Source organism: Mercenaria mercenaria, chromosome 3 (genome assembly GCF_021730395.1).
Source record: "Mercenaria mercenaria strain notata chromosome 3, MADL_Memer_1, whole genome shotgun sequence".
Taxonomy (NCBI): Eukaryota; Metazoa; Mollusca; class Bivalvia; order Venerida; family Veneridae; genus Mercenaria; species Mercenaria mercenaria.
Window position 1 is genome coordinate 14,015,668 of NC_069363.1, and position 24,325 is coordinate 14,039,992.

Genomic DNA, 24,325 nt, shown 5'->3' on the forward strand with positions numbered 1-24,325 from the left:
CAAGATTGCAATTGGTGTGAACCTTATTTGTATAAAACTTTGATTCAGTTATGTCATCAAAAGCATTATAGGCCCTTTTCATGTTTATATGGTATCCAGCAAAGATGCTTAAAAGAGAAGAAGTACCATTGAACACAACATTGGTGATACAATAAATAACTGGCTAGTCACTGCCAGAAGTGTTCTAACCTTTAGCCTGCTAAATTTCTAAAATGGACTGGTTTATCATTCAGTTTGGGCAGTACCATTTATTATTCGAAGTGGTGTTCACTGAAAATTTACTGACTGATTAGCGAACAGTGCAGATGATGAAAGTGCAGGCTGATCATGGTCTGCACTGGTTGCAAAGGCAAATTTAGTCAGTTGCCACCAGCAGGCTAAAGGTTAAGAATGTGATTTATCGAATTTAATATGGTTGTGCAAAATGTCCAGAAGTACCCAGGTTTAAACCTTTATAAATATCATTCTGATATACTAGCAGCTGAGAAACCTGTTACTCAGTTCAGTGCTTTCAGTTATATATATGTACCAAGAAAGACAATAACTAGCATTGCAAACTGCCATATTCTGCCCATATCAGTGATCAGATACTGTGACAGCTGTGAGGCTAACAAAGATTTGATTTTATCACAAAGAATATCAAACTAACTGCTTTCATTGTTTTTATTTTCATTATACAGACATTTTCCTCCCATGCATCCTTAAGTCCATTATTAGTTTGAGGGATTCCCCCTCCCCCTCCACCCACCCCAAACACAGCAGTTTCTTTAAAAAGCCTCTCCTGCTCATGTACCGAACAGTTTTTGTATATTGAGGAACAATGATCATTAGGAAACTCAGTTGAGCAAGGTATCCATGCATCAGCCACTGTCAAAGAACCACAACTCTGTCAAGAACATGCCTTGGTATTTCCTGGACATTTAAATTAGGCTAGTTTGTCTGAATGTCATCTGGACTGAGATTATTTGTTGACTTGGAATTGATAAGTGATTGTCCTGATATCTCCATAGTGTTTCCTTCGTTCTTCCTGCCCATTGTCTGGCTCTGTCTCCATGATTACCTTGCAATGTGATCTAATGGAAAAGCTATTATGTCTCAAGACGAAGACTTTAAAGGAATTTTGTATTGTTGTCTTCGATAAATGTTCTGCTAATTATTTTATGTCTTCTTAAGATGTACTATTACTTTCATTTCGTTACACGCATTAGTGACTGTAAAATAAATTTCTGTTATCATATTTGTTTCATTCAAACAAGCGAAATGTTTGAGCTATCTGAAGTCTAGAGTTATTCAAACATCACAAGAACAAGCCTTCTATAATAAAAAGAATATTCCAAGATAGCAAGACTTCATTTGTCAATTATTTACAACTCAAAATTTTAATATTTTGAAAGAAAAATGGTTATCAGTGTTCATCAGTATAAAAGGACCAAATGTTCCAAATCAGTTGAACATAAGTCGTCTGAGTTGTGTGGTATATTTTTTTTACTATTTTTTTTCTCTGAAGTCTGTTAGTCTGTACAGTGTTTGCTTTTCATGTTCATTATACTCCTGCAAGTGAATTTTGTATTGTGTATGTCACAGGAGTCATCTTGTGATCAGTCATACAATCTTGTGGTAAATCAGTTTATCTTTTGCAAAGCATTTATCGTGCAAGCTCCTCAGTGAAACTTCGTACCATGCATTGGATCTCCATGAAAAATTTGTTCTTACAGTCTATATTCTAAGTTAGGTATAATATACTGGTTCTCATATAAAATGTTTTATTGAAAATGTCAGACCTGTTAAAGAAGTCATTTGGCATTTGACCATGACACCTTTGTGGTAGTGGGAAGCTAGTTTGACCTTGACATCTTTGAGGTAGGGGCAATGAAGTTTGACCTTGACACCTTTTAGCTACATAGGGGCAACAAAGTTTGACCTTGACACCTTTGAGCTAGGGGCCTACATTTTGTATGTAACAACGTACACTTCCAAAATTACCATTTGATTTGATTTTAAGATAGTTGTCCAATGCTGCATTCCACAAACTAATTTAATGTGAAATTGTTATGGGATAAATTATACTACAACTAATTATGTGTCATACATTATGTTGTCTTGTAATTATATTGTAATTAATTAGGTTATAAATGTATCATATAATGAATATTGATATAATATAAAATAATGCATTCCCTTGACTAATTTATCAAATGTACTTCTTCAGAAAATATAGAAACTTACCTCCTGCTAACATTAAATGTGCTTACTGCCGCCAAGTGATTCTGCCTTTGCGACCAGTGCAGACCAAGATCAGCCTGCATGTTTGCTATTCAATCAGTAAATTTTCAAAGAATAATAAATGGTAATGCCCAAATTGAATGATGGATCAGTCCATTTTGAAATTTAGCAGGTTAAATGTAGAGACCATAAGTTTAAGCATTTGGCAATATGATTCATCCTCTATTGCTGACACATGGGAAGTTGTCAGTTACTTGTGTAGAACAATCATGTACTTTAATAGTTGTTCCATTAACCAACTGCTGTAACATAAGTGAAATACAGTTTGAAACTGGCTTCATAAATCCTATATAAAACCTCTGTTTTTGTTAACTTGATTATTCAAAGAGTAAGCAGAGCTATTCCATAGCCTAAATTTTTCTCACCGGCAGTATCCATGTCTGCTGCAATCTGGGTTAAGTTTTGCATGTACACTGGTGTGGCAGTATCCACTTGTTGGAATGGATTGAAACTTCACTCTCTTATTAACTTGGTTAATCTGTCATTCATTGCACAGGCTCCCTAACTTTTTTTTGCATTGAGCTATTCTACTCACCCTAGCGTCAGTGACTGCATAGGCGTCACAGCTTGGATAAAGTTTTGCATGCAAGTACATACAGCTATCATTTAAAGGCATATAGCTTTGAAACTTATTTTTTCTTTTTCTAGGTCAATTACCAATCTCACTGGGTCAAGTCCCATAGCTCTGACATGTATTTTAGCCAAATAATGCCCCCTTTTGGACCCAGAAAATACTGGTTAAAGTTTTGCGTGCAAGTTATTATCTCCAAAACTAATGCAGATATTTAATTGAAACTTCACATGTGTCTTTGGGGTTACAACGATTTGAATAGTCGAGCATTGGCTGTCTTACGGACAGCTCTTGTTAAAAAGTTGTCCCCTGTTTTGAATAAGCAATTTTTGGTTTAGTTTTGTATGTAAGCTGTAATCTTAGTAACCACTTGTGGTAATGATTGAAACTTCACACACTTGTTAGCTCTGTCACAGGTCCAATATAACTGTCTTGCATTTTTTACAAAGTTATTCTCCTTTTTCGACTTAGCAATATTTTTGGTAAAATGTGTTATCTCAGCATTAGAGGAAAAAGTTCTGTGACACAAAATTGTTGCCTCTTTTGTAGTTAATTAGTCCCCTACTGGTTCAATCTGACTAAAGTACATCTCCTATTACGCTACGCATAGGATCTGACAACGAGCTATTGATGGCCTCGTTCTGACAACCCTTCCGCTAGCCAATCAAAAGTTAACTTACAACATTCTGCAAGCTTTAAAAAGCCTTGGTATTTGATATCAACAATTTTTATGTCGAAAGATGTCAGATAGCCGGTTAGCTCAGTCGGTAGCGCACTTGCTCTGTAAGCGAGAGGTCCCGGGTTCGAGCCCTGGATTAACTGCAAATTTTTCTTACTCTTTGACATTCGAACAAGTTGTCTGATTGGTTCAAACAAAAATAGATTTGCGAAAATAAAAATAGCAATCTTGGAAATTCAAAATATACAGAAGACGAATGCGAATGGGTCGTTCTCAGATCTTCGTTTAGAAGATCAAGTACTTTAGTCAGATTGCCTACTGGTTGAAAACCAGTTTCGGGGACCAAGGAATGCGCTTTTCAGTCATTCTGTCATTCCGTCCGTCCGCAATTTCGTGTCCAGTCCATAACTCTTTTATCCATGAAGGGATTTTATTATTACTTGGCACAAATGTTCCCCATGATTAGACGACATGTCATGTGCAAAACCCAGACCCCTGGCTTAAAGGTCAAGGTCACAATTGGAGGTCAAAAGTCAACAGGGCTTTTTTCCTGTCCGGTCCATAACTCTCCCATCCATGAAGGGATTTTAATATCACTTGGCACAATAGTACCTCATAATAAGACGATGTGTCAAGCACAACTTTCAGACCCCTAGCTCAAAGGTCAAGGTCACACTTAGTAGTCAAATGTTAACATGGTATGAACAGGGTCTGTTTCGTGTCCGGTCCATAACTCTTTCATGCATGAAGGGATTTAAATATTACTTGACACAAATGTTCCCTATGATGTGACGACGTGTCATGCGCAAAACCCGCACCCCTAACTCAAAGGTCAAGGTCACAATTGGAGGTCAAAGGTCAACAGGGCTTTTTTCCTGTCCGGTCCATAACTCTCTCATCCATGAAGGGATTTTACTATCAATTGGCAAAATTGTATGTCATAATAAGACGATATGTCTTGCACAACTTTCAGACTGCTAGCTCAAAGGTCAAGGTCACACTTAGTAGTCAAATGTTAACATGGCATGAACAGGGTCTGTTTCGTGTCCGGTCCATAACTCTGTCATTCGTTAAGGGATTTCAATATTACTTGGCACAGATGTTCTTCATGATGAGACAATGTGTCATGCACAGATCCCGGAGTCCTTGTTCAAAGGTCAAGGTCATACTTAGAGGTCAAAATTCTAATTCAAGAATGACTTTGTCTGGAGCATTTCTTCTTTATGCATGGAGGGATTTTAATATAACTTGGCACAAATGTTCACCACCATGAGACAAATTGTCTTGCGCCAGAACCAGGTCGCTAGGTCTAAGGTCAAGGTCATACTTAGAGGTCAAAGGTCAAATTCAAGAATGACTTTGTCCGGAGCATTTCTTCTTCATGCATGGAGAGATTTTGATGTAACTTGGCACAAATGTTCACCACCATGAGGCACACTTTTTTAGAATTACGTCCCTTTGTTGTTACTATAAATAGATTACATTGTAACTTTTTTATTACTGGCCGTAGGGAAAAATCGAGACCACTTTTCTGTGGTACAACATGCATGTTACATCCAATATTTAGGTGTATTTTGATCTATCTCTACCTGGTAAAGATTTTCTTGTGGACTTACATTTTATAGATTTTTTTTTTTTTTATGCCCCCAAATGTGTCATGCGCAGATCCCGGAGCCCTTGTTCAAAGGTCAAGGTAATACTTAGAGGTCAAAGTTCTAATTCAAAAATGACTTTGTCTGGAGCATTTCTTCTTTATGCATGGAGGGATTTTAATATAACTCGGCACAAATGTTCACCACCATGAGACAAATTGTCTTGCGCCAGAACCAGGTCGCTAGGTCTAAGGTCAAGGTCATACTTAGAGGTCAAAGGTCAAATTCAAGAATGACTTTGTCCGGAGCATTTCTTCTTCATGCATGGAGAGATTTTGATGTAACTTGGCACAAATGTTCACCACCATGAGGCACACTTTTTTAGAATTACGTCCCTTTGTTGTTACTATAAATAGATTACATTGTAACTTTTTTATTACTGGCCGTAGGGAAAAATCGAGACCACTTTTCTGTGGTACAACATGCATGTTACATCCAATATTTAGGTGTATTTTGATCTATCTCTACCTGGTAAAGATTTTCTTGTGGACTTACATTTTATAGATTTTTTTTTTTTTTATGCCCCCAAAGGGAGGCATATAGTTTTTGAACCATCTGTCGGTCTGTCGGCAATTTTCGTGTCCGGTCCATATCTTTGTCATCGATGGATGGATTTTCAAATAACTTGGCATGAATGTGAACCACAGTAAGACGACGTGTCGCACACAAGACCCAGGTCCGTAGCTCAAAGGTCAAGGTCACACTTAGACATTAAAGGATAGAGCATTGATGGGCGTGTCCAGTCCATATCCTTGTCATCGATGGATGGATTTTCAAATAACTTGGCATGAATGTGTACCACAGTAAGACGACGTGTTGCGCGCAAGACCCAGGTCCGTAGCTCAAAGGTCAAGGTCACACTTAGACATTAAAGGATAGTGCATTGATGGGCGTGTCCGGTCCATATCTTTGTCATCGATGGATGGATTTTCAAATAACTTGGCATAAATGTGTACCACAGTAAGACGACGTGTCGCGCGCAAGACCCAGGTCAGTAGCTCAAAGGTCAAGGTCACACTTAGACGTTAAACGATAGTGCATTGATGGGCGTGTCCGGCCATATCTTTGTCATCGATGGATGGATTTTCAAATAACTTGGCATGAATGTGTACCACAGTAAGACGACGTGTCCTGCACAAGACCCAGGTTCGTAGCTCAAAGGTCAAGGTCACACTTAGACGTTAAAGGATAGTGCATTGATGTGCGTGTCCGGTCCATATCTTTGTCATCGATGGATAGATTTTCAAATAACTTGGCATAAATGTGTACCACAGTAAGACGACGTGTCACACGCAAGACCCAGGTCCGTAGCTCAAAGGTCAAGGTCACACTTAGACGTTAAAGGTCATTTTTCATGATAGTGCATTGATGGGCATGTCAGGTCCATATCTTTGTCATTCATGCATGGATTTTAAAATAACTATGCATGAATGTGTGACACAGTAAGACGACGTGTCGCGCGCAAGACCCAGCTCCGTAGGTCAAAGGTCCTAAACTCTTACATCAGCCATAACTATTCATTCAAAGTGCCATCGGGGCATGTGTTATCCTATGGAGACAGCTCTTTATTTTTATGCCCCCAAAGGGAGGCATATAGTTTTTGAACCGTCTGTCGGTCTGTCCGCAATTTTCATGTCCGGTCCATATCTTTGTCATTGATGGATGGATTTTCAAATAACTTGGCATGAATGTGTACCACAGTAAGACGACATGTCGCACGCAAGACCCAGGTCCGTAGCTCAAAGGTCAAGGTCACACTTAGACGTTAAATGTCATTTTTCATGATAGTGCATTCGTGTCCGGTCCATATCTTTGTCATCCATGGATGGATTTTCAAATAACTTTGCATGAATGTGTACCACAGTAAGACGACGTGTCGCACGCAAGACCCAGGTCCGTAGCTCAAAGGTCAAGGTCACACTTAGATGTTAAAGGTCATATTTCATGATAGTGCATTGATGGGCGTGTCCGGTCCATATCTTTGTCATTCATGCATGGATTTTAAAATTATTGGGCATGAATGTGTACCACAGTAAGACGACATGTCACGCGCAAGACCCAGGTCCTTAGGTCAAAGGTCCTAAACTCTAACATCGGCGATAACTATTCATTCAAAGTGCCATCGGGGGCATGTGTCATCCTATGGAGACAGCTCTTGTTTGGGGTTTTTTTAGGATTAATTTCACTTTGTTGTTACTATAAATAACTTTTATGATAACTTTTTGTATAATCGGCCAAAAAATTCCAAATGAAAACAACTGTACGTTTTTATAGATGCAAATTTTAATCCAAGTGCTTTGTTATATTATATTGTATATATAGTACAATATTGTTTATACATCATTGACAGATATCAGTTCATTATGTTATACTGCTGTAGAGAAAATTAGGTGCCTTCCAGTAGGGGACTTTGTATTGCATGGCAATACTTCATTCACTTGTTATATCTATGTTTGCACTGTCTGTCTGTCTGCCCGTGCGTCCACTAGCGATTTCGTGTCCGCTCTGTAACTCTTGAACCCCTTGAAGGATTTTGAAAAAACTTGACACAAATGTTCACCACATCAAGATGACGTGCAGAGTACATGTTTTGGTTGGCTCGCTTCAAGGTCAAGGTCACACCTAGGGGTCAAATGTCATACAAGTTTTGTTTCGTGTCCGCTCTATAACTCTTGAACTGCTTGAAGGATTTTAAAGAAACTTGGCACATATGTTCACCACATTGAGAAGATGTCCAGAGCGCATGTTTCAGATGGCTCGCTTCAAGGTCAAGGTCACACTTGGGGCGTATATTGCTCTGCATCTTGTTTGAACCTTTTTGGTTACATGGCTTTTGAATAGTCGAGCATTGCTGTCCTGTATCAGCTGTTGTTCTGAAATTTGCAATCTACAATATTTATTTAATTAGACAGAAAAAACTCCATTACATTAACCCATTCTTTATACTATATCATACTATTCAATGACACATCTCAGAAACATTTGTTCCACTCAGTGTCCGAAACTTATAATTTAAATGCCTGCGATACTCTTCCTGACGTCAAACCATCATTTAATGAATAATTTGTCAGATAATTGGTTTGATAGAAGACATGGATGGAAACTGTTAATCATCCATTGTCTACTGGAGGCTGTATTTTTATCTGATACATCTAATTTAGACAGACAATTGGCTTTCTTCCATTGATTTGTACATTTTCATATTAATTGCAATTTGATAAAAGTGGTGTTATTGGCCTAGAGCCAGAAATGTGTTGCTTTAATTTGTTAGGGTTATTTTTTGCTCTATTTGTTGTCTTTAAGGCAGTTGTGCATGTTCAAATCAAATTTTTTCTACAAGGTGGTATTTGATTTAACCCTGATTTTTCAAAATATTAAGATAGGGACTTCAGACAGTAGAAAAGATAGGGTTGTATACTTGAACTTTAGCTCATCTGAGAACAAAGTGCTCAAGATGAACTATTGTGATCATCCTGTGTCCATCATCAATCGTTGTGTGTTGTGTATCATTCATCATCAACAATTTTACTGTTAACTCTAGAGATCACAGGTTCGGCTTAATCTTAATGAAACTTGGTCAGAATGTCACCCTCATTAAAATCTTGGATTAGTTCGTTATTGGGGCATCTGGGGTAAAAAAAACCAGATCACTAGGTTAATTAATAGGATAAATTTATTTACAAGCTAGAGGTCACATTTTCAATCTAATGTTCTTAAAACTTTGTCAGAATGTTTTTATTTTAAATAAAGTGTAAATTTAAAACTAGGTAAAAAGGTCAAATCATTAAAAAAACTTGTTAACACTCTAGAGACAACAGTTCTGACATGATCTTCATAAAATTTTGTCAGAATGTTTGTCTCTCTTAAATCTAGATGAAATTCACAATTGGTTTACCTTAGACTGGGTCAGATCTTAGGAAAAACGTTGTTAACATTCTAGAGGCCACTTTTCTGCTTGATCATCATAAATCTTTGTCAGAATATTTGTCTGCATAAAATACCAGAAACATTAAAATTTGTTTATCTGAAATTGAAAACTTTGGCACTGGGTCAAATCATAGAAGAACCTTTTTAACACTAAGTCTTATAAGTTCACATTTTTAACTTTATCTTTGTAAAACTTCATCAAAATCTTTGTCTCTATTAATTCACCTTACTCTTTGTCAAACAGACACCGAGACCATTTACCTTGCTCTCTGTCAAATAGCCACAAAGACCATTCACCTAACTCTCTGCAAACCAGCCATAGAGATCATTCACCTGGCTCTCTGTCAAACAGCCACAGAGACCATTTACCTTGCTCTCTGTCAAACAGCCACAGAGATGATTCACCTTGCTCTCTGTCAAACAGCCACAGGAACCATTCACCTTACTCTCTGTCAAACAGCCACTGAGACCATTCACCTTGCTCTCTGTCAAATAGCCCTATATACCATTCACCTTACTCTCTGTCAAACTGCCCCAGAGACCATTTACCTTGCTCTCTGTCAAACAGCCCCAGAGACCATTCACCTTACTCTCTCTCAAACTGCCCCAGAGACCATTCACCTTGCTCTCTGTCAAACAGCTGCAGAGAGCATTCACCTTGCTCTGTCAAACAGCCTCAGAGACCATTCACCTTGCTCTCTGTCAAACAGCCATTGAGACCATTCACCTAGCTGTCTGTCAAACAGCTGCAGAGAGCATTCACCTTGCTGTCTGTCAAACAGCTGCAGAGAGCATTCACCTTGCTGTCTGTCAAACAGCTACAGAGACCATTCACCTTGCTGTCATTCAAACAGCTGCAGAGAGCATTCACCTTGCTCTGTCAAACAGCTACAGAGACCATTCACCTTGCTCTCTGTCAAACAGACATTGAGACCATTCACCTTGCTCTCTGTCAAACAGCTGCAGGGAGCATTCACCTTGCTCTCTGTCATACAGCCACAGAGACCATTCACCTTGCTAGCCCGCCCGCTTAGCTCAGTAGGTAAGAGCGTTGGTCTACGGATCGCGGGGTCGCGAGTTCGATCCTCGGGCGGGGCGTATGTTCTCCGTGACTATTTGATAAACGACATTGTGTCTGAGATCATTAGTCCTCCACCTCTGATAATTCATGTGGGGAAGTTGGTAGTTACTTGCGGAGAACAGGTTTGTACTGGTACAGAACCCAGGAACACTGGTTAGGTTAACTGCCCGCCGTTACATGACTGAAATACTGTTGAAAAACGGCGTTAAACCGAAAACAAACAAACAAACAAACAAATTCACCTTGCTCTCTGTCAAACAGCCCCATTGACCATTCACTATGCTCTCTGTCATACAGCCACAGAGACCATTCACCTTGCTCTCTGTCAAACAGCCCCATTGACCATTCACCTTGTTCTCTGTCAAACAGCTGCAGAGAGCATTCACCTTGCTGTCTGTCAAACAGCTACAGAGACCATTCACCTTGCCGTCTGTCAAACAGCTGCAGAGAGCATTCACCTTGCTCTCTGTCAAACAGCTACAGAGACCATTCACCTTGCTCTCTGTCATACAGCCACAGAGACCTTTCACCTTGCTCTCTCTCAAACAGCCATTGAGACCATTCCCTTGCTCTCTCTCAAACAGCTACAGAGACCATTCATCTGGCTCTCTGTCAAACAGCCCCATTGACCATTCACCTTGCTCTCTGTCAAACAGCTGCAGAGAGCATTCACCTTGCTCTGTCAAACAGCTACAGAGACCATTCACCCTGCTGTCTGTCAAACAGCTGCAGAGAGCATTCACCTTGCTCTGTCAGACAGCTACAGAGACCTTGCTGTCTGTTAAACAGCTGCAGAGACCATTCACCTTGCTCTCTGTCAAACAGCTACAGAGACCATTCACCTTGCTCTCTGTCAAACAGCTGCAGAGAGCATTCACCTTGCTCTCTGTCAAACAGCTGCAGAGACCATTCACCTTGCTCTCTGTCAAACAGCTGCAGAGAGCATTCACCTTGCTCTGTCAAACAGCTACAGAGACCATTCACCTTGCTCTCTGTCATACAGCCACAGAGACCATTCACCTTGCTGTCTGTCAAACAGCCATTGAGACCATTCACCTTGCTCTCTGTCAAACAGCTACAGAGACCATTCACCTGGCTCCCTGTCAAACAGCCCCATTGACCATTCACCTTGCTCTCTGTCAAACAGCTGCAGAGAGCATTCACCTTGCTCTCTGTCAGATTGACCTAGAAACCATTCACCTTGCTCTCTGTCAAACAGCCACAGAGACCATTCACCTTGCTCTCTGTCTAACAGCCATGGAGATCATTCATCTTGCTCTCTGTCAAACAGCCCCATAGACCATTCACCTTGCTCTCTGTCAAACAGCCAAAGTGAGTCCATTTACCTGGCCCGGGGATTTAACCTCTTGATTCATAGTCTTGCTGTTCCTCCTCAGCTTACTAAGAGCAATGATGAAATATGGCTGACCAATAAAAAACAGTAGAAAAGTGGGTGAATGTTCTGAAACAGTCACAAAAGATGTGGGTAGGAAGACTGAAATATTGGCTTCTAGCTGTGTACCGTATGTTCTCGCATATAAGGCGCACTCGCTTGTAAGACGCATCCTGACATTGGACATGCAATCTGAGGTCTTTTCCACTAACCCTTATATAAGACGCGGTCATTTTTTGATAACAACAATATCAAATATTTGTAGAAATTATTTTTCGAACATGATGTGTTTTGGGGAAAATATAATGGTAAAATCGCCGATGTTTTTTTTTTCGTAAAAAAATGCAAACTTCAGTCATTAAATTTTAAGATATATAATCAGCTTATATACAATTATTTTTCTGTGATAAACACATTGAAATGAATTAGAAATGATGAACTTACGTCTACAAAACAGCCGAAATTTTGACGATATTTGCTAATGTTACACAACGAAATGAAATAAAGTATTTTAAAATGTATTTTTATGTATGATAAAATGCATTTAAATAACCAAGATTAGGCGAAAATACGTCTAGAAAAGATTGGCGTTATTCAATAAGATTATTCAAGAGTTTGCAGACATGTTTTATAAAACGTAAAACTAAACAAAATGTTTTAAAATCCTTCTTATACGTAATAAAATACATTTTAACTACTAGGAAACGGCGAAATACCGTCTACAAATCAGCCGAAATAATATCGCCGCTTTTATTGCTGGGCTGTCAAATATGACACTTGTCAGTCAATCATAGCTTGACATCTGCCTGTCAAATACAGGTATGCCCACTTCGATATATTACCCAATCGTGTTCGAGTTTCGAGTAGCTAGGCATCTCTACATGCCCGTCATTTGGCAAGCTGATTAGTCCAAAATAATTTCCGTTCGCCATTCTTTGAAGACGCCGAAGTTTGACATCAATCAGTGTCAATCACAAAGCTGTTTATTTGCGGATTTGAAGCATCAAATATTTCATAACGAGTGTGTTTTGACAATTAACACCCTAAAACAGTTCTCTGTAATTGGTGCCAATTAACTTTTAATTATTTTTGGTTTGAGGGCCGTGAAAATATTTCTATGTTCAGTTAATGTCCATTACAATTTACAAGTTAATTTAAAGCCAGTGTATTCTGGTGTTTTAAAAGGAAAATTAATACATTTATAAAAAAAATATACTTCTGAATCCTAAAATAAATTTATAATCGATTTTTATAGCATGCCAAAATACAGTATGTGCCATTACAGATTTTATCAACGGTATAATTAAATGGCTGCCGAAAAACAAAAGTAGCGGTTTGCAGTGACGGAAGTAAAGATGTACTGAGCTGTAATTTGAAGATTTTTTAAGATTTTCTTTTTATTTTCTTGTACACGCTTATTAGAGTCGCGTCCCACTCTTTGGACTGGAAATATGACTCCTATAAATGCGTCTTATAAGCGATTATGTATGGTATATTTTACATCTGATCAACTTCCTTTCCCCTCTAATCAAGCTTGTTAGCCCACCATCATCAGATGGTGGGCTATTCAAATCACTCTGCGTCCGTGGTCCGTCGTCCTTCCGTCCGTCCGTCATTCCGTCCGTCCGTCCTTCCGTTAACAATTTCTCGTTATCGCATCTCCTCAGAAACTACCAGGGGGATTTTGACCAAACTTTGTCAGAATGATGTATTGGTACCCTAGTTGTGTCCCGCTGAAAATCAGACTGGTTCAACAATTTTTGAATGAGTTATAGCCCTTTGTTTATTTCTATAATTTACATAGATTTATATAGGGAAAAACTTTGAAAATCTTCTTGTCCAAAACCACAGAGCCTAGGGCTTTGATATTTGGTATGAAGCATCATCTAGTGGTCCTCTACCAAGATGATTCAAAGTATTTCCCTTGGGTCTAATATGGCCCCGCCCTGGGGGTCACATGGTTTATATGGACTCATATAGGGAAAAACTTTGAAAAACCTCTTGTTCAAAACCACAGGACCTAGGGCTTTGATATTTTGTATGTGACATCATTTAGTGGTTTTCTACTAAGATTTTTCAAATTATCCCCCTAGGGTCAAATATGGCCCCGCCCCGGGGGTCACATGGTTTACATAGACTTATATAGGGAAAACTTTGAAAATCTTCTTGTCCAAACCACAAAGACTAGGGCTTTGGCATTTGTAATGTAGCATCATCTAGTGGTTCTGTACCAAGTTTGTTCAAATTATCCCCCTAGGGTCAAATATGGCCCCGCCCTGGGGGTCACATGGTTCATATAGACTTGTAAAGGGAAAAGCTTTTAAAATCTTCTTGTCAATAACCTACAGCATTCAGATTTGGACCACATGTATGGTTTTGAGTGGCAAGATGAACCTTGACCTTGAGTTGACCTTGATTTTGACCTAGTGACCTACTTTCACATTTCTGTAGCTACAGCCTTCAAATTTGGACCACATGCATAGTTTTGTGCACTGAAAAAACCTTTGACCTTGACATTGACCTAGTGACCTACTTTTACATTTTTGAAGGTACAGGCTTCAAATTTGGACCACATGCATAGTTTCGTGTTCTGAAATGAAATTTGACCTTGATTTTGACCTAGTGACCTACTTTCACATTTCTCAAGCTACAGCCGTCAAATTTGGACCTTAGGCATAGTTTTGTGTACCGAAACAAACCTTGACCTTTACATTGACCTAGTGACCTACTTTCACATTTTTGAAGTTACAGGCTTCAAAATTGGACCACATGCATAGTTCTGTGTTCCGAAATAAAATTTGACCTTGATTTTGACCTAGTGACCTACTTTCACATTTCTCGAGCTATAGCCTTCAAATTTGGACAACTTGCTTAGTTTTGTGTACCGAAATGAACTTTGCCCTTAAGATTGACCTAGTGACCTACTTTCACATTTCTGTAGCTACAGGCTTCAAATTTAGACCACATGCATAGGATTGTGTACCGAAACAAACTTTGACCTTGACATTGACCTAGTGACCTACTTTCACATTTTTGAAGGTACAGGCTTTAAATTTGGACCACATGCATAGATTTGTGTTCTGAAGTGTAATTTGACCTTGATTTTGGCCTAGTGACCAACTTTCACATTTCTCACGCTACAGCCTTCAAATTTGGATCACTTGCATAGTTTTGTGTACCGAAATAAACTTTGACCTTAAGATTGACCTAGTGACCTACTTTCAAATTTCTCAAACTACAGCCTGCAGACTTGATGCACATGCATAGTTTTGTGTACAAAGAACTTTGTCCTTGAAATTGATCTAGTGACCTACTTTCACATTTCTCAAGCTACAGCTTTCGAATTTGGACCACATGCACAGTGATGTGTACGGAAATGAAATTTGACCTTGACCTATTCATTAAGACTTGAAATTTGGAACACTCAAAAATGGCACATTGGTAGGCGCCAAGATCACTCTGTGATCTCTTGTTTTAACATTTATTTGTGTATTATTATTCTTACTGTGTGAAAGACTTTCTTGCATGCAATCCTACAATCTTGGCTAAATTGAATTCTGTTAAAGCCAGTTTTCTTAAGCTCAGACCCCAGAGTAGGAATAATCATCAGTCATTCATCTGACATTATCTGTCTCTGCAATGCCACATCACACACTACAGAAATACACTGCAGCCAGAAAAAATAATTCCAGTTTTCATTTGGAAATGGAGATGGAAAATGGCAATGGTTGAGTATTTGACATTAGTCTAATATAAATGCAGATGATGCAAAATATTGGTGGGAACTTCTATGTTTTCTTTCTAGGACTCTTAATTACCACAAACAAATTGCTAAAGCGTCACTATACTTATTCCATGACCCTAAGATATTAATCAGCTGTAGGGTTAATTAGTAATTTCTTATCGCAATAGAAAAGTGATTTATTGTACAGTTGCATGCTGTAGATTGTTACTACTAACAAATGAACTCTGAAAAAAAAAACATTACAATGCATTTCACATCCAAGAATATTATAGAAAATTTAAATGCATTTGATATTACAGATTTGTGCTTTAGCTAATATTGCAAAAATCATTGCCACTTGTGCAGGTTATTCAGGTCATTACCACACTGTAGACACTGTATCTAAACCTACATGTTTCAAGTACAGTACAACCTCTTTAGAGCGGTCTTCTCTTAAGCAAAAACCTCTCTTTAACAATCATCAAAATTTCCCTAATCTGAAATATGCTATCAAATTTACCTCTCCAGAACAACAACCTCTACATAACAGTAAATATTTGTATCTCCCAAAGGGTGTTGCTCTACAGAGGTTGCACTGTCGATACTACTTATTTTAGATATAATATTGTGCATAATTACCTCAGGTGGATGTAAGCAGAGGCACTTATTTGGTCAGTGATTCTAAAAATATATAAAGATCAAACCAAAAAATGTGTTGGGGTAATTGTGGTATTTTCTGAAGTGAAATTTATCAACAGATAGGTGATTTAAAAAAAAATTAAAACCCATGGAATTTCACAAGGTGAAGTATCTACTGATGGAAAGTCTCTGTTTCCTCTGTGCCTGTCTGTGTCTATGTGTGCATGTCCATTTGTGTATCAAAGTACTAGACAAATATCCATAAAATGTGAGAAATCAAAGAAAACAATTGGAGGACTGCTAAATGCATGACAGTGTTATCCTATATTGCAAGTAACCAGATAAAGTACTTTCCCATTCCATTGAAATAGCATGCAAAGGATTAAGTTTTGGACAGTTTACTCAAATTTTTCTCCTATAAACAAGTGGTTTCCTTTAGCGGAGAGGGTTTAGGGTAAATCTCTACACACTTGTATTTCACCGCTGCACATCATTTAAGTCATTGTCACACTTGCATTGCAAAAGTCATGGTCACCATGCAAGTGACACTTTAGATATTTAACAAGACATTCAAGTCCTTGCAGTATATTTTTTGTTGCAAAAGTCGTTGTCACACAATCATCTTTTGCAAAAGATATGGCCATACATGTGTTTCAAACTATCGCTAATTATACAAGCTATATAAGTCACTGCCTTTATATTAATCGCAAAAATCTTTGCCACTCATGCAAGATACCTAAGTCATTTCCGCATATGAATTGCAAAAATCTTTGCCACTCTTGCAAGACATCTAAGTCATTTCCGCATATGAATTGCAAAAATCTTTGCCACTCTTGCAAGACATCTAAGTCATTTCCGCATATGAATTGCAAAAATCTTTGCCACTCATGCAAGATATCTAAGTCATTTCCAAATATGAATTGCAAAAATCTTTGTCATCTATGCAAATTATATAAGTTATTGCCATATATTGATTGCAAATGTCATTTGTACTTGTACATGTGATCTAAGTCATTAATGCACATTTTTTCCAAAAGTCATTGCTGCATGTACAAGTTATTTAAGTTATTGATACACATGCATTGCATAAGTGATTGCCACCTATGAAAGTAACAATGAATTTTGTCTTATATGTATCACAAAAAGTCCTTGCTACCCACACAAGCCTTTGTCAGATTGAAAGCATATCTTTATTGAATAAATAATGATATAAAAGTTTTTAATAGAAACAGATGAAAATACTGTTAAAATTTAAGAGAGTAAAACAGGCAAAACTAATACGAGTTACTATAAAAAATCATTTATGTCTCGGATATGTTTGGACAAAGGTATGATAATTGCCATATATGGCTGCCGAGTGAGCCAATTAGGAAAGATTGGTCATGTAATTGTCTGATTCTCTCCCTTAAAAAAATCGATAGCCACCAGATTTAGGGACTTATGAGATAGAAATTACATTGCGCTTTACAAGAGCTATTAAGTACAGCTCTTGGATAAATATTGGCAGTATATCGCAAATGTTGTTGTATTAGATGACTTTAAGATGCTGTGATGTTGATACTTGGAAAATCGATACACATCGTCTGACAGTACAATATATTAATGCTGATCATAAAAGGATAGGATAGGCGACTAATACCTAAATAAGTCTTAAGGGTACAAATAGGAGGAACATCTTATTTTAAAAAGAATTCCATGAGATGTTATGTGACTTACATAGCATCCTAGCAGCTTGTTTAGAATCATCAGCCCCATGTGGTTCTGGGACGATCTGTGTATGAAAAGAATTGGAACCACTGCCTTACCCTTGCATGATCGTAAGAGGCGACTAATAGGGTCTTAACACTTGGTTTTGCAGTAACTCTGTGATTCCAGCAGGTATGCAAATTTTGATTCCGTACCTCATGTTTATTTCGATTAAATGAGATGTGGAAACCAAATTGTAGTCCTTATGGTGCAATAACTAACTTTTTTGTCCGTAAACCCAAATAATAATAATAAAGAATCATCAATTTTAAGGTAGTTCAATCCCTGACCAGATTATACCAAAAAGATACTTGTAAACTTCGGCTCAGCATATAGAGGATAGTTCTTGCACTGGGCAGTCTTGTGTCAGGATAATATAATTGGGTTGGGTGTCATGATGTATAATGTTTTACCAAATGTTCCATTGAGGCAGCACCATGCACTGCTACTAGAAGGTATCATCATTATTTGATCCAAAACTTACTAAAAAGAAGCTAAACTGGAACAAACATTGTAACAAGAGTGTCCAAGGGTACTGGAACTTACACTGTAGTGTAGTGTCATAGAGACTAAGGGAAGTAACTGTGTAAGTACTTACCAACAAAGTCTTTTGAAGAGTTGTCTCTCTTACATTACATATCCATATAAGCAACAACAAAGTCTTTTGAAGAGTTGTCTCTCTTACATTGCATGTGTTATCAATTTTACCCTACTCATGTACTATGAATTATTTTTGTTTTTCAGACCACATACGGGCGGCTCTTCTCGTCCTCAACAAAACCACATGGGAAATAGTCCAAGCTCTTTAACAACGCAGCAACAAATACAGCAAAATCTTGGCCATATATCCTCGTCTTCTCAACAGTCACCTAGATCTCAAACTGGTAGGATTTCTAGCATATTTTGTCATCAACATTGTTAAAACCACTGGCATTACAATCATCATCGTCAACAACAGAAAATGGTGGCCTAATGGTTGCATGTTCTTTTCAAGTGAGGGACGAGTTTGCTTTGCTCCCTAGCCGCCTCATATCAAAAACTTGAAAAAAGGTGCCGGTAGCTCTCAGCATTGAAAGGGGAACTTGCTTCTCTTTTATATTTGTGAAATACTATCAGGAATGTTGAGAGATATTAAGTGTTAACTATCATCAGCGTCAACATCATCATCATTATCATCATCATCATTACTAGAACAATTCAGTTATCTTGACTATTTAAGCATCTTTATCCAAATACAAACCATCAGAAACTGTATTGGTATACTGTATAGCGGGTTATATTCGCGGAGGTTTAATTTTTCGCTATATTTGCGGTCAACATTGACAGCGCGAAATCTAAACACCGCAATTTTTTGTTACGGAGAACATACACATTTCACCAAGGGACGGCCAATAACAGGGTGATCTAGTGTTTATTGTCTATTCCCTTTATCAGTTATTGCTTTGATCCTATGAATATAGAAATTGTACACATGAGAAATAAAGGTGTGAAAAACTTTGTATTGTTATAAAGCGGTTATACTTTACAAATCGATTTTTAGCTCATCTGATTTTTTGAAAAAAAATGATGAGTTATTGTCATCACTTGAGCGGTTGTCGGCGTTGCCTGGTTTAGTTTTATGTTTAGGTCAGCTTTTCTCCTAAACTATCAAAGCTATTGCTTTGAAACTTGGAATACTTGTCCACCATCATAAGCTGACCCTGTAAAGCAAGAAACATAACTCCATCTTGCTTTTTGCAAGATTTATGGCCCCTTTTGTACTTAGAAAATATCAGATTTCTTGGTTAAGTTTTATGTTTAGGTCAACTTTTCTCCCAAACTATCAAAGCTATTGCTTTGAAACTTGGAATACTTGTTCACGATCATAAGCAGACCCTGTACATCAAGAAACATAACTCCATCTTGCTTTTTGCAAGATTTATTGCCCCTTTTGGACTTAGAAAATCAGTTTTCTTGGTTAAGTTTTATGTTTAGGTCAGCTTTTATCCTAAACTATCAAAGCTATTGCTTTAAAACTTGCAACACTTGTTCACCATCATAAGTTGACCCTGTACAGCAAGAAACATAACTCCATCCTGCTTTTTGCAAGATTTATGGCCCCTTTTGGACTTAGAAAATATCAGATTTCTTGGTTAAGTTTTATGTTTAGGTCAACTTTTTCTCTTAAACTATCAAAGCTATTGCTTTGAAACTTGCAACACTTGTTCACCATCATAAGCTGACCCTGTACAGCAAGCAGCGTAACTCCATCCTGCTTTTTGCAATAATTATTGCCCCTTTTGGACTTAGAAAATCATTTTCTTGGTTGAGTATTATGTTTAAGTCAACTTTTCTCATAAACTATCAAAGCTATTGCTTTAAAACTTGCAACAGTTTTTCACCATTATAAGTGGACACTGTACATCAAGAAACATAACTCTATCCTGCTTTTTGCAAGAATGATGGCCCTTTTTAGACTTAGAAAATCATGGGTAGGACAATATTTCTATTACACAAAAAAAATCAGATGAGCGTCAGCACCCGCAAGTGGGTGCTCTTGTTGATAATTGCAGTTGTCTTTTCATCATCATTAAATTATGTTGGATCCGGCAAAATTATTAAAGGCGGCCTTTTAGTACCGCACTTGCCTTTATTTGTCCATAATATTCGACATTTTCGTAGATTAGAATACACGTAACACCAAGAACTTAAGAACCAAATGTGACAAAAGATAAAAAATCCCGGAAATTGTATGTGTACAACTTGTCATGCGTATTGAATCAGTCAAATAATAAGCTTAGCAGACGCGGTGAGATAATTTTATTTTTGTTCATTTCCATTGTAATTGCTGAATTAAATATAAACACGGGGTTTGTATGAGTACCTCGTTAGGAGCTACTTACCAGGTGTTTCGATACGTGATTAAATATTAGTAAAACAGTTGTGAGATTATTTCAATTTCGCACAAGTGTTGAATTATTACTAGTATTATATGCTATATGCATCACTATTCAGAAGACAATGACAGACTTATTTGCGTGTTTGTTATTATTTGCATGTCTAGGAAGAGTGACCTCCCTTTCTTTTGTTTACAACCAAGGTTTATAATTCGCGGTTGAAGTAGTTTCCGCGAAATCAAGACACTGTGATTATAAAACTCTTAAACATTTGACACGGTGAATATATCCCACTATACAGTATGCACTAAATACATGGTAAAACTTTATAATATATCTGTGAAACTGGATACCTTTTATGATCAGAATGGTGCAAATCGACATTGTCTGCTTTATACATTGAGCAGTTCTTATCCACTTATCTCTAAACTTGGCCACAGTTTTTATGGGCATAATATCTCAGACAAGTTTGTTGACCAGCCAAAATATGCTGGTCATTCCTGAGTTATTGCCGTTGAATTATTTGAAATTGTCAAAATTTACAGTGACCACTTAATAATTTATATAGAATGTGACAGAATGTTTATTTTGTGGGCATATTGTTTTGGCTAGTTTCGATAACCACCCAGATAGTTTTTGTCACCCTGAGTCAGTGTCCTGATTTAGTTAAGTTTTTAGCTCACCTGAGCACGAAGTGCTCAAAGGTGAGCTTTTGTAATCGCCCTGTGTCCGTCATCGTCAGTCGTCCGTCCGTCGTCAACAATTTGACTGTTAACACTCTAGAGGTCACAATTTTGGCCCAATCTTAATGAAACTTGGTCAGAATGTTACCCTCAATAAAATCTTGGACAAGTTTGATATTAGGTCATCTGGGTTCAAAAACTAGGTCACCAGGTCAAATCAAAGGAAAAGCTTGTTTACACTCTAGAGGTCACAATTTTGACCCAATCTTATTGAAACTTGGTCAGAATGTTACTCGCAGTTAAATCTTGGACGAGTTCGATATTGGGTCATCTGGGTTCAAAAACTGGGTCACCAGGTAAAATCAAAGGAAAAGCTTGTTAACACTCTAGAGGTCACAATTTTGGCCCAATCTTAATGAAACTTGGTCAGAATGTTACTCACTTCAATCTTAGACAAGTTCGATTTTGGATCATCTGGGGTCAAAAACTAGGTCACCAGGACAAATCAAAGGAAAAGCTTGTTAACACTCAGAGGTCACAATTTTGGCCCAATCTTATTGAAACTTGGTCAGAATGTTACTCTCAATTAAATCTTGGACGAGTTCGATATTGGGTCATCTGGGGTCAAAAACTAGGTCACCAGGTCAAATCAGAGGAAAAGCTTGTTAACAGTCTAGAGGTCACAATTTTGGCCCAATCTTAATGAAACTTGGTCAGAATGTTACACACAATTCAATCTTGGACAGGTTCGATATTGGGTCATCTGGGGTCAAAAACTAGGTCACCAGGGTCAAATCAAAGGAAAAGCTTCTTAAAACTGTAGAGGCCACATTTATCACTGTATCTTCATGAATCTTGGTCAGAATGTTTATCTTGATGGTCTCAAGGTCGGGTTTGAATCTGGGGTCAAAAACAAGGTCACCAGGTCAGATCAAAGGAAAAGCTAGTTAAAACTGTAGAGGCCACATTTATGACCGTACCTTGATGAAACTTGGTCAGAATGTTAATCTTGATGATCTATAGGTCAAGTTTTAATCTTAGTCAGGTGAGGTCAAAAACTAGGTTACTAGGTCAAATCAAAGGAAAAGCTTGTTAACACTCTAGAGGCCTCATTTATAACTTTATCTTCATGAAACTTAGTCAGAATGTTAATCTTGATGATTTTTAGGTCAATTTCGAATCTGGGTCATGTGGGGTCAAAAACTAGGTCACCTGGTCAAGTCAGAGGAAAAGCTAGTTAACACTTTAGAGACAATATTTATGACCATATCTTAATGAAACTTGGTCAGAATGTTAATCTTGATGATCTTTAGGTCAATAGGTCAGGTGAGCGATACAGGGCTTTCATGCCCTCTTGTTATTTGCTCTGGTATCTCAGTATCCACTAATGGAATGGACTGAAACTTCACACACTTGCTAACAGTGATAATCTGACTGCTGGTTTTTGCATTTTGACAAAGTTATGCATCTTTTTTGACTTAGCAAGTTTTAATCAAGTTTTGCATGTTAGCTTGTATCTGAGTTTCTGCCAACTGAAATGAAAATTGAAACTCATGCACTTGTTCACTGTGATAATTCAACTTCCTTTAGTGACAAGGCTTTTGAATAGTCAAGCATTGCTTTCCTGTGACAGTTCCTGCCTTGATAACTGGATATAGGGCAATATTATAGCTTGTTAAAGGGTCAAAATGCAGCTTTGTTTATACACATTTTTTGTTGCAGACATAAGGTATACTAATTTCTTGTTAAACCCTACATTCAACAAATCTTTTTGTCATATATTTGTCAGATGTTTGAAAGTTGATTAATATAGAAGAAAAAATCTGGAATTCATAGTTCTTGTCACCTTTCTTTATGGCACTAACTGTATAAGGTTTGTGCACAGTATTGAAAACAGTGCTTTTCTGACCATACAACTATGGCTCTAACTGTATATGGTTTGTGCACAGTATTGAAAACAGTGCTTTCCTGTCCATACAACTAGGGCTCTAACTGTATAAGGTTTGTGCACAGTATTGAAAACAGTGCTTTTCTGTCCATACAACTATGGCTCCAACTGTATAAGGTTTGTGCAAAGTATTGAAAACAGTGCTTTTCTGACCATACAACTATGGCTCTAACTGTATAAGGTTTGTGCACAGTATTGAAAACAGTGCTTTTCTGTCCATACAACTATGGCTCTAACTGTATAAGGTTTGTGCACAGTATTGAAAACAGTGCTTTTCTGACCATACAACTATGGCTCTAACTGTATAAGGTTTGTGCAAAGTATTGAAAACAGTGCTTTTCTGACCATACAACTATGGCTCTAACTGTATAAGGTTTGTGCACAGTATTGAAAACAGTGCTTTTCTGACCATACAACTATGCACATTATGGAACTTTTTAATGATTTATATGACATACTGTTGGAGGATGCTTACTTTGAATCTCTTACTGTTCAAAATTTTGCTTGGGGTGTACAATCTTTGTGCGAGGAAGCAATCCAGGTGGATTAAAGAAGGTTGGTGGTTCTACCCTGGCCTCTGCATGCCTGAAACAATGCTGGGAAGATGCCTGGGGTCTTCTCCTACCATCGAAAGCTAAAACATTACTGTTACAACAAAAGGTAAACGAAAAAGAACAAGTTATAAAAAGCTTTAGGCTAAATGTTGTTTTTTCCATTGACATAAAATTGTCTTTGGAAAGATTTGTTTGTTTGTTTGTTTTGGGTTTAACGCCGTTTTTCAACAGTATTTCAGTCATGTAACGGCGGGCAGTTAACCTAACCAGTGTTCCTGGATTCTGTACCAGTACAAACCTGTTCTCCGCAAGTAACTGCCAACTTCCCCACATGAATTATCAGAGGTGGAGGACTAATGATTTCAGACACAATGTCGTTTATCAAATAGTCACGGAGAACATACGCCTCGCCCGAGGATCGAACTCGCGACCCAGAGGTCCGTAGACCAACGCTCTTACCTACTGAGCTAAGCGGGCGGGATTCTTTGGAAAGAAGTTGATTAGAAAAGGTCCTTGCTCATCTTTACCTCTGATGAGAAAATATCTATTTTTAGTAATAGTACATGACT

At 37.8% G+C, this 24,325-nt stretch overlaps 1 protein-coding gene across 17 annotated transcripts in view; it reads left to right on the top strand.

Annotated features, from left to right (window-relative positions):
- LOC123525401 (cAMP-specific 3',5'-cyclic phosphodiesterase 4C-like) overlaps window positions 1–24,325 on the top strand; it is an 831,602-nt gene that overhangs the window by 687,500 nt on the left and 119,777 nt on the right. For all 17 annotated transcript variants that reach the window (XM_045304423.2, XM_045304426.2, XM_045304430.2 and 14 more), the window contains one exon: window positions 18,440–18,579. In XM_045304423.2, the coding sequence (XP_045160358.2) occupies window positions 18,440–18,579 (140 nt within the window). The remainder of the gene's footprint in view (window positions 1–18,439; window positions 18,580–24,325) is intronic.